Here is a 10572-nt window from a genome sequence, read left to right as displayed (position 1 = left end):
GGTCACCCTAAAAAAAGGTCTTGATCTCAATGGGTCTTTTATCTGGTTAAATAAAGGTGAAATAACATTCTCACAATATTTTATTATGCTTTTATGGAAAATGTGGTAACCTTTTCTTTTAAATGTTGGTTTTATTCGATCACACTGCAGTACAGAAACCGCCTGTTGAACACAGTGAAGGTCTGCTCTAAAATCATCGGGCAGCCTGTAAGAACTCTTAAGGCTGGTTTATGGTTCCGCGTTACACCAACGCAGCCCTACGGCGTAGGGTACGCGGCGACACGCACCGTACGCTGCGCTCGCCGCGTACCCCACGCCGTAGTCTCTGCGTCGATTTAACGCAGAACCATAATTATATAATAACATAATTTTTTTTACTCATCTTAACCCTTTTTTTAGACCCCAGAAAGCTAACTGCACTTTAAAACACACGTATTTTAAATGTTGAAAATCTGTTATGTGCAATTGTGTGTTTGTTTGTATGTCCTTAAGCTGCTGTCATGCCTTTTAAATTCCCCCTTGGGGATAAATAAAGTGATTTTAATTGAATTGAAATTAATTTGAAAAAATAAATAAATTAAATGCTGTTTTGTCTAATCATATTTTGTCTTCTGGTGTGTCCTCTCAGTGAAAGACGTGTGTACTCTAAGAGGAGATGTTGCTGCTGAAGGGTCTGTCCTCCTGGTTGCTGGTGGTTTTCCTGCAGCAGCAGGTCTCTCTGGTCTCCGGGAGAGCGCAGCGGAGCGGCAGCAGGAGCGGCCGCAGGAGCGCGGCCTCCGGCCGGGGGAAGTTCCCCAGCGGGTCCATGCAGTGCGCCTGGAGCGCGCAGGAGGTCGGAGACGCGGTGACGCTGCGGGTCACCTGCGAGGACGCAGAGGCCAGGGTCAAGGGCGGAATCACCGACCTGGCCTGCAATTACGTGGGCAAACCCCAGAGCTGCCCGGGTTACCGCTCCGACCCCAAGGGCTTCTGGAAACAAGCGGGCCGCGCACTGAAGAAGCTGCAGGGCAGAGTGTGCCGGGACGAGCGCGCTCTCGTCAAGGCCGGCATGTGCAAGCAGGCGCCAAAGGATGCGCACTTCAAGCTGGACGTCTCCACTTCGGTCATTGGAGCTCAGTCCGGAGTTCTGGAGCCGAGACCGGAGCTGCAGCGTCCCACCGCGTCCAACCCGCCCGCGAGACCCGCGTCCAGCCGGCCGACGGCCTGCTCCAAGCCCGCGGACCACCGCAGGACCGCGGGGGAGTACTGCAGCAGCTCCTGGGCCAGCGTGTGCACCTTCTTCCTGTCCATGCTGCAGAGCGACGACTGCTAGCTCAGGCAGACAACAGCTCTGATTGATGTGGAATCAAGCAGAGTTTGTGTATTTAACACACGTGAACGTGGTTATCTCCAACTATGCAAAAACTCAAAATCTTACCAGGAATATTTGTCTTATTTCTAGTTAAAATGTTTCATTTTTAGTCAAAAAATCTCATTACACTTAAAACAAGAGTCATTACCAGAAAAATAACTTGTTATTTGACCATTTTCACCTGTTTCAAGTACATTTTCACTTGAAATAAGTAGAAAAATCTGCCAGTGGGACAAGATTTATCTTCTCATTAAAAAATCTTGTTCCACTGGCAGATTTTTCTACTTATTTTAAGTGAAAATCTACTTGAAACCGATGAACATTGTTGTTTTTTTCCAGTGATGAGTCTTGTTTGAAGTGTAATGAGATTTTTTTGACTAAAAATTAGACATTTTAACTAGAAATAAGACAAATATTCTTGTTAAGATTTTGAGTTTTTGCAGTGTATCACGTGCGCCCATATTAATATATTACACTACTGTGCTCAGATGTGCTTATTTATCAGAAGGGTGTCGTGTCTCAGCAAATCTGAACTGAAAATTATTTTTATTTTCCTTCAAATGTAGTAATTTATGGGCGGTGGCCTAGTTCAATAATTACAAGGAAACCAGTTGTACCTGAGCAGTTATACTACTTTTTAACCACTAGGCCTATAGTCCTTAGAAGTATATTATCTTGGCAACATTTTTTCTCAGTGTGCTCAGTGTGTGTCTGATTTGTCAGATGAATATAATGTCTTTACAGATAAACATATAAAACAAAACCACATCATGAAACTATAAAAATTATCTATTGCAATGGAAAAAACACTGATAGCTCTGCTCTTCAATGCATGCTGTTCAGGAGTTTTTTTGTTTTACAATTCTATTGGGAATCCATTATGTCTCAGAATAGGCTGTGCTTTCTTCTTTGAATAATCTATTTTGACAAATAAAGTTTTAATTTCTATTAAACAGCTTTAATTACACATTTACTCTCAATACAAACGATTCTCAATTTTATAGACTCATATTTGACACCTTCCCCTAATCACTGATTATGCTTCCTGCGTTGCTACAGAGTTACTGTTTTGTTCAGAAAATATGCTGTCCTGCAAACCATGAATATTTTACTGTAAAGAAAAGTAGTCTTGAATGGCTATTTTACCTTTTGTTATTAGACAGAAGTGATTATTTTTTTGTGATAATTTTCCTCTACCTCTGTTTAACCACTCTAAAATTGTATCAACACCACTTTTATGCACCGCAAATAAATACTTTCTCCTATTACAGTGTTGCTTGTTGGCTACTATCATATAATACAGGATAATATGGAGTGTTAAAGCGACACTACGTAACTTTTCCACCTTAATATCATATTTCCAGAGTCATTGTGATGGTACATCAACTTCCAACAGGTTTAATGACACCTCTGTCATGGTCTGAGGGGTCTGTATCGCCTTCACTGGCACTATGTAACTTTGAGGAGCATGGTAGGAACCCTGCCACACCATTGAGACTAAAACAGCTGAAATCTAAGATTACAATATACACATTGTAAACCTTTTGTTGTCAACATCAGAGCCCTGCTGCACACCAGTGACAGAGTAAAGCATATAAAGATAAAGATATACTTTATTGATCCCCCAGGGGGAAATTCCAGTATCACTGCAACCTACACAAGAATAGATATACGGGGTTGAAAAAAATAAAGTAAAATAAATATATATACACACGTCTACATTTGTATACATATACACACAAACACATATGCTAGATTAAAAAAAACTATATATATATATACATATATATATACATACAGACAACAACAGAGTGGATGGAGAATGGAAAAAGTCCATCCGGAAGAGGTTAAGTCAAGCTGTTGTTATAAAGATAAGGCAACACACACTCATGAAAAGACTCAAATACACAACTGGGCAGCCAAACATAAGGTTTGCTTCTCTGGTTTCCTGCAGCAGTGTTTCATTACACTCAGCAGCTCGTTGCATTTGAAGGAGTGTGACGAATGTGTGTGTGTGTGTGTGTGTGTTAATGAGTCATCCCTAAACAAGTGCAACCCCAGATGTGGATATCAATGCTTTCCGGTCTGGTCTTGACCTTCATCACCTCTGACCTGCTCTTTGTCCCCCCAGATGGACAACTTGAGAATGATTTCCACCTTTTAACATCTTTGACAGCACAAAAACGGAGTCTGTGGACATATTGTGCTAGGCTAGACATATTGCCACATTCCAGCAGCAGCACACAGTCAGGAAGTAGTTAGAGGTTAGAGGTCAAGGGGGAGGAAGGAAATGAGGACACCTTTTTAATGTGTGCATCTGTGTATCCTCCACACGTATTCCTTTACTTGTCATGTAGGTTGATTCTTTTAAATGGTGGACGATCCACCACTTTCTGTCAGAAAGGGTTTACAAAGTTAGTTATAGCAAATTTATGTAATTTTAGGACTTAAGCCAGAGAGGAGTTACTCCAATCCAGTCCACAAGCAGATCTTAAATTATGAAGCACATTTTAAAGGAGCGCATGAGGGTGGCAATATAAGATGAGGAGCTTTGAAAACCAACACTACAATCTTATAGTTCATCCTGAAATGGAGAGGAAACCAGTAAAAGGACTCAACCATAGGGGAAGTGTGGTCTTACGGTTGTAGAGAGGTGAAGAGCAGCAGCATAATGAAGAAGCTGTGATAGAGTGCCAACATGAACAGAGAGTGCATCAGGCTAGGTGTGTTCTTCAAAGTCCCAAAAAAAGGGCTTAAGCTCAGAAAGAAGCTCTATTTGGGAAAAAAAACGGTTTTATTATTAAACTATATTATTTTCCCCAAGAAATATAAACTGCAATCTGTTTTTAATTCATGATTGTTAAGCAAATTCTTAAGATACAATTTGAAGGGGTCCAGCTGTATGTGCTAGAAATTTGAGGCATCACTGGGTTGAAAAGGCTTAATATCCGTTGTACGTTCATTAAAATGTAACAATTTGAATTCCATGTAGGCCTTGATGTGTTTTTCTTAACACACCAATATAATTTTTAAAGAGCTACCATTTTCTTTTTAAGGTATAAGTAGATTAAAAATGAAAATTAATACCATGCTGCTCAAAAATGGATCTGAGTGGAAGTAAAGGAATACTTCAATTTAAAGTCAATGTGGTCAGTTTGCTTTCTCTTTTAAGAACGGGACTCCATCACAGTGACTACTGGAGATTTCCCAAATACAGAAATGGTTAATTGGTACTCAGCTGTGTCAAAACAAAACGCCTGTTGTACCTGCGTGTTCTCACTCTTTCACTGCTGCTATTTTCTTTAATCCAGAACAGAACATTCTGTTTTTCTGTCTTGGTATTACTTCATGCACAGTTCCTGCAAGCGTTCATGGGTTTGTCTGTGTGTTTCCTCGTATTGTACAAAGTAGTTGTAAATCTGTTTCTTCATTAATATCATTAACAATATTATGTATCCTCTATGCAATATTGTGAGGCTGCCTTGCATGATATTTTTGTTAATATTATATTATATTTTCATTACTGTGCTCTTTGACTGTGATTTCAGTACTCTTGAGGTTTTTTGTTTTTGGGCTGGCACGGCACCACACCAAGGACCAAAGCTCTTCACTCACTCTGATGCATTTACAGCAGCTTTTATTGACGCCTTCTATTTCTGTCAAATGAACTACAACTACTAACAAAATCGAAATAAATTGATAGTGGTTTAGTAAAAACACCATCAGAATCTGCTCAGGTGTTTTTGGTGGATGAACATGTGACTTCCCCTGTGGACTCTAAGGTATTTTAACATTTCTTTCTTTTTTTCCCCCTGAGACCTGAGATATACTAGTCTACACTGGTGTGATTTTGGGTTGTGCCAGATTAAAGACGACCATCATTGAAGATGTGATGATATCAGCAGTCGTACACTGAACAGCTGAATTATGGCAGACAATGTCAGAGATCCCTTGACCTCAGATAAGTTCACACTACTAGCCAAACTCCAACTTTTAGCACATCCAGATTGTATTTTGATAGTTTTGTTTGACAGTCTGAACAGCTGAAGACCACATTAAAGGGATTGTGACATGAAAAACAAATTTTTCTTGATTTTTTGTGTTTAGTTGGGTGTCTTGACATCAATTACACCCAAAAAAACGAACTTTTAACATTCAGTGTATTGTGTGCTTTCTGGGAATTTTCCGCATAATTATGCAAAAACGGCGCATCTGGTTGGGTGGCGGACCTATACGTATAGACCGGCTAAATCACCGCCCCCTCCACCCAGCTCCCTGCCCATCAGCACTGAGCCGCAGGCTGGAGGGAGAGAGACGGCCACCGCCTCTCTCCTCTCCACCCGCGCTCTCCTTTTTTTTTCGCCTACGACCTCAGATCAGACGAGACAACCCGCTGAATTTAAGCATATTACTAAGCGGAGGAAAAGAAACTAACAAGGATTCCCTCAGTAGCGGCGAGCGAAGAGGGAAGAGCTCAGCGCCGAATCCCCGTCCGAGCGGCGGGCGTGGGAAATGTGGCGTACGGAAGACCGCTTGCTCGGTCGGGGGCCTGAGTCCTTCTGATCGAGGCTCAGCCCGTGGACGGTGTGCAAGACAAAATCACATACCATTGATCCACTGTCTGCTGTGTGCGGGGAGTTTGGGGGAGAGGAGGAGTGGAGGATCGGGGGGTGGGGGGGTTGGGAGGAGGAGCGAGGCAATGATTGACAGAAAGGGGGAAAAGGACGCGTTTTTCACTGCGCAAAAAACACCGTCATAAAAAAAGCCAGACATGGAGTACTGGAGTGAAGTTTTTCTTGTTACACCCTTTTAGACACATTTGAGGGATATTGGCCAAGACTTTTAATAGTGTTAAAAGCATGTTAAAAATTATGTCACAATACCTTTAAATGCAATTTTTACCAAATGGATTCAAACCACAATTCCAAAGTGATTCCATTTACAGTAAACGTCTCATCCTTTGCAAAATGACCCAAACAATGACTATTTCTGCCAGATTGATGGATGTAAAGGGGTTTCCTTGTTCGACTCATCTGTTCACTAGCAAGGACCACGCCATCAACGAGATACGTTTAACAGATTTATTAGGAGTTGATGGTGATGATGACGGTGATGATGAAGGCGATGATGATGGCGATGATGATGGCGATGATTGGTGATGATGATCCGGAGTTCGATCGAAGCGTTGTGGGGAAGCTGGTAGGGGATCCGCCGCAGCGCCCGGGCAACGACGGACCCCCTAGGACTCTAAGAGATAGAGAAAGAGAGGGAGAAGGAGGAGAGAAAGGGATGGGGGGGAGGGGTGCAAAGAACGAGAGCGAAGATGAACTGAGGTTTCGGTTACTATTTGAAAGTATGAATGACAGGCGTAGTGCCGGAAGAGGCGTGGTTGAGGCGTGGTTGAGGCGTGGTTGAGGCGTGGTTGGGGCGTGGTTGGGGCGTGGTTGAGGCGTGGTCCTGCTCCCGAAATTCGCTTGTTAAGCTCCAATTCACTAGCAAGGACCACGCCATCAACGAGATACGTTTAACAGATTTATTAGGAGTTGATGGTGATGATGACGGTGATGATGAAGGCGATGATGATGGCGATGATGATGGCGATGATTGGTGATGATGATCCGGAGTTCGATCGAAGCGTTGTGGGGAAGCTGGTAGGGGATCCGCCGCAGCGCCCGGGCAACGACGGACCCCCAAAACCGATTACTTAAGGAGATGGGACTGAGCGGATCTGAGGTCGCTGAGATCGGAACGAATGTAGCGGTGGTAGGTTCGGGAGGACCAGCGGCCCATGAGCTGTATGGGGTGCTCTGGGATGCCGTTGCGGGAGGCTGAAGTGGCGGCTCCGATCCTGAAGGAGTGACCGGAGTAGTGCGTGGGAGAGATACCGGATAAGGAGAGTATCTGACGGAAGTGATGGTGAAACCAGAATCTGGTGACGACGTGTCCTGATTCGGACACGAAAAGAGGATCTGTCGAAGACGAGCTCTGTGATTTCCGGAATGACAAATAATAGGCCAGGGTCTCGAAAGTATTAAGAGGTGATTGGTCTTTAAAGTAGAATACTGGTGTTGGTGGACCTGATTGATTGGTCTTGGTTTGCTTCAGGTAGAAGACTAGGGTGTCGACGGAGAAAAGAGACAGGTCGGAGATGCATGCGTGGCGGCGTGGGTTGAAGTGGATGGTGGGCGCAGTAAATTCGGAGCATCTAAGGAAGCCATAAAAGGCAAGCAAGAACATGGCTTCGAGTGTTCGAGCGACGTGGGGGGTGCTGTAACCGGAGCGGATGGTGTGGATACATGTTGTTAATAAACTAGCAGTAAGGGGAAGACGGCGTGGATTCTGGGCTGGTTCTTGACGAAGAAGTCCTTTAAGAAGAGCGGTGACCTGAGGATGATTAGAGGCTGGGCTTGGACTGCCGGTTAGGAGCTTGGAGAAAAAATTGATACCGCAGAGGTAGACTTTGATGGTCTGTGTCTTAACAGCCATAGCGGAATGGGCGAAGGTGATGTAGCTAGACAGGGTGATGAGGTCGAATGATGGGAAGGTTATGTTGTGTCTAATATGAAATGAACGGAAACTTCTCCAGGCGGTCCAGTATGCTGATAAGGTAGTGGGTGATAGGCTGTTGATGATGGCGTTCTGGGATTCGATGATCAGGGGTCTTAGTGCTGGGTTTACACGTTGAAGGTCAAAGCAGAATAAGGAGGAACCGGTGTTGGAGAAGGATCCGCATGTGGGGCCAAGCTTCTGAATTTCTGGAATGAGAAACGGGAAAGAGAGTCAGCGATGGTGTTGGAGTGACCGGGGACATGTGCTGCACGGAGGATGTATTGATGTATGACCGAGTGCCAGACTAGGCGGCGCATGAAGGGCATGATGGATGAGGAGTTTGAGCGTCCTTTGTTGATTATGTCGACTACTGCAAGGTTGTCTGAGTAGATGAGAATGGACTTGCGGGTCCATTCGTGGCCCCAGAGAATGGCGGCCACTGAAATGGGATAGATCTCGTAGAGAGCGGAAGAAGCCGTGTAGTGTTCGTTTGCGAGCTCTGGGGGCCATCCTGCTGCAAACCATCTGCCGTCGTAGAAACCCCCAAAACCGATTGAAGGGGCGGCATCGGTGTAAAGATTGATATCGTGGGGGTGAGCCAGTTGGTCATCATAAAAGAAAGTGATCCCATTCCAGGTGGCAAGGAGGTTGAGCCACAAACGAAGCTCGGCACGACTCGAGTTGTCTAGGGAGATGGGAGACAAGAGAGATGGAACGGCGGAAGCGATGGATAGCAAGTGGGAGATGAAGGCCCGCCCTTGGGGAATAATGCGCATGGCGAAATTGAGGTGGCCTAGGAGAGAGAGGAGTTGGCGTTTGGTGCAGCCTGGGGCTAAGAGGAAATTGGAAATGAGAAGACTGATACGGTTGAGCTTTTCGGTTGGAAGAGAAGCCTGAAAGAGATCTGTGTCGAGAGTGATTCCGAGGAATTCGAGGGAAGTGGAGGGGCCCTCTGTTTTCTCGGCGGACAATGGAACCCCGAGTTCGGAGAAGACGGAAGTCAGGGTGACCAAGCCAGAAGCGGGTGGCGATGAGGGAGGGGTAATGACGAGGAAATCGTCCAAGAGATGGACGAGGAAAGGAATGCCGTGGTTGTTGGAGAGGATCCAGCAGAGGGCCTCTGAAAAGGTATCGAAAAGTTTGGGGCTGCTCTTGCAGCCGAAGGTGAGCCTGACTGCGAAGTAGTATGCACCTCGCCAGCGGACGCCGAAGTATTGCCAGAAGTCTGGGTGAATAGGAAGAACCTTGAAAGCGCTGGTGATATCCGCTTTTGAGAGCCACGAGCCTTTCCCGGCGAGTTTAATGAGGGCGATGGCGTGGTTGATGGTGGCGTAGTGAAGGGAGAAGTCTTCGCTTGGAATCAAGCTATTGATGCTTGGGATGAAACTTCCATGGGGCGCTGAGAGATCGACGATGATACGTTTCTTTCCTGAGTATTTCCTGGTTGTAATGCCGAGGGGGCTGATTCGAAAGTTCGGGAAGGGGGGATGAGGGAACGGGCCGATCATGAAGCCTTCTTTGACTTCCTTGGCGAGCAAGCGATCGACTGACTCCGGCTCGTTTATGGCGGACAGTAGATTTTTGCATTCGTAAGATGAGGATGGAGATGAGATGATGCCGGGGTGGAAACCTTCACTGAACCCTTTGACGAGGAACTTAACGAAGCACGGATTGGGGTGGTTACGAAGTGCCACCCCTAGAGCGGGAATGTTGATGGGTGTGGAGAGATGCTCACCTAGTTTCTGCGAAGTTGGGTTGTGCGGGCAGGCGGGGCGGGCGTGTCCGCCGCCGCAGTAAGAGCAGACGTGGAGGAAGCGGCACTGGGACATGTGGCAGCCGGTGTCATTAAAATTGTTGCAGATGGAGCGGCCTCCCTGATGCATTATGGGCCTGCCTCTGGCATCGATGCCCTTGGTAACGGGAATGCTGACGGATGGGTTGGATGGTGTGTGCTTAGGGAGTAGGGGTGGTGGCGGCGCTGCTGAAGACAAATGGGAGAAAGCTGACGGTCTCGCTCGGGTGGAATGAGGCCCGGCGTGGGCGGGAATGGAGCAGGATGAAGCTGGGTGTGAAGCGGCACCGCACAAGGAACATGTTAAGGCTGTGCGGGCGGCGAAGATGCGGCAATAAAGCTCGGTATCTAGTGTGCCCCAGTATGTGGCTTCATTAAACTGCTGGAGGCGAGCTGCCGCTTCCGAAGCGAAGTGGATGTGATAGAGATAGAAACCGTTTCCTCCGAAGCGGAGGGCCAGATTGAGGATGTTGGAAAGATAGTCGTCCAGTTCCTGGCGACGTAAAGGAAACGAGGCGCACATGACGTCTCTGTAGAGAGAGAACGCATATGCGAATTCTGTGGGTGTAAGCTCTTTGGAGAGGGTGGATGACTTTCCTCTCGGGGGGGGACACCCTTCCTGGTCTTGGAGCTGTTTGTCTGCGGGTGGTTGGTGGAGGGAAGGCATGAGGAGGAGTGCAAGATTGATGTAGTTACCATCGATTATTTGCTTACGCAGGTTGGCCGGAACTGGAGAAGGGCGGGAAGCGAAAGTATTGGGATGACGGACGGCGGGGTTGGCTGTGGACAGGGTGAAATGAGCGGTTGCCTGCGGGGCCGGAACGGTTTGAGGAAGGAAACTGGGGGGCTGCTGGAAGGGCATGGCGGGGGTTGCTAGCAT

The 10572-nt window shown here is 46.3% G+C and overlaps 2 protein-coding genes across 2 annotated transcripts; one reads left to right on the top strand and one right to left on the bottom strand.

Annotated features, from left to right (window-relative positions):
* Positions 1-630: 630 nt before the first annotated feature.
* Positions 631-2608, top strand: fgfbp1b (fibroblast growth factor binding protein 1b). The gene has a single exon (XM_061730858.1). It carries the CDS (start codon positions 656-658, stop codon positions 1310-1312), a length of 657 nt encoding a protein of 218 aa, XP_061586842.1. The 5' UTR covers positions 631-655; the 3' UTR covers positions 1313-2608.
* A 5417-nt stretch (positions 2609-8025) lies between these two features.
* On the bottom strand, positions 8026-10572 carry LOC133450379 (uncharacterized). The gene has a single exon (XM_061729372.1). It carries the CDS (start codon positions 10570-10572, stop codon positions 8026-8028), a length of 2547 nt encoding a protein of 848 aa, XP_061585356.1.

This window comes from Cololabis saira, chromosome 1 (assembly GCF_033807715.1).
Source record: "Cololabis saira isolate AMF1-May2022 chromosome 1, fColSai1.1, whole genome shotgun sequence".
NCBI lineage: Eukaryota > Metazoa > Chordata > Actinopteri > Beloniformes > Belonidae > Cololabis > Cololabis saira.
Note: the sequence above shows the minus strand (reverse complement) of the source record. Positions and strands in the feature narration are given on the sequence as shown.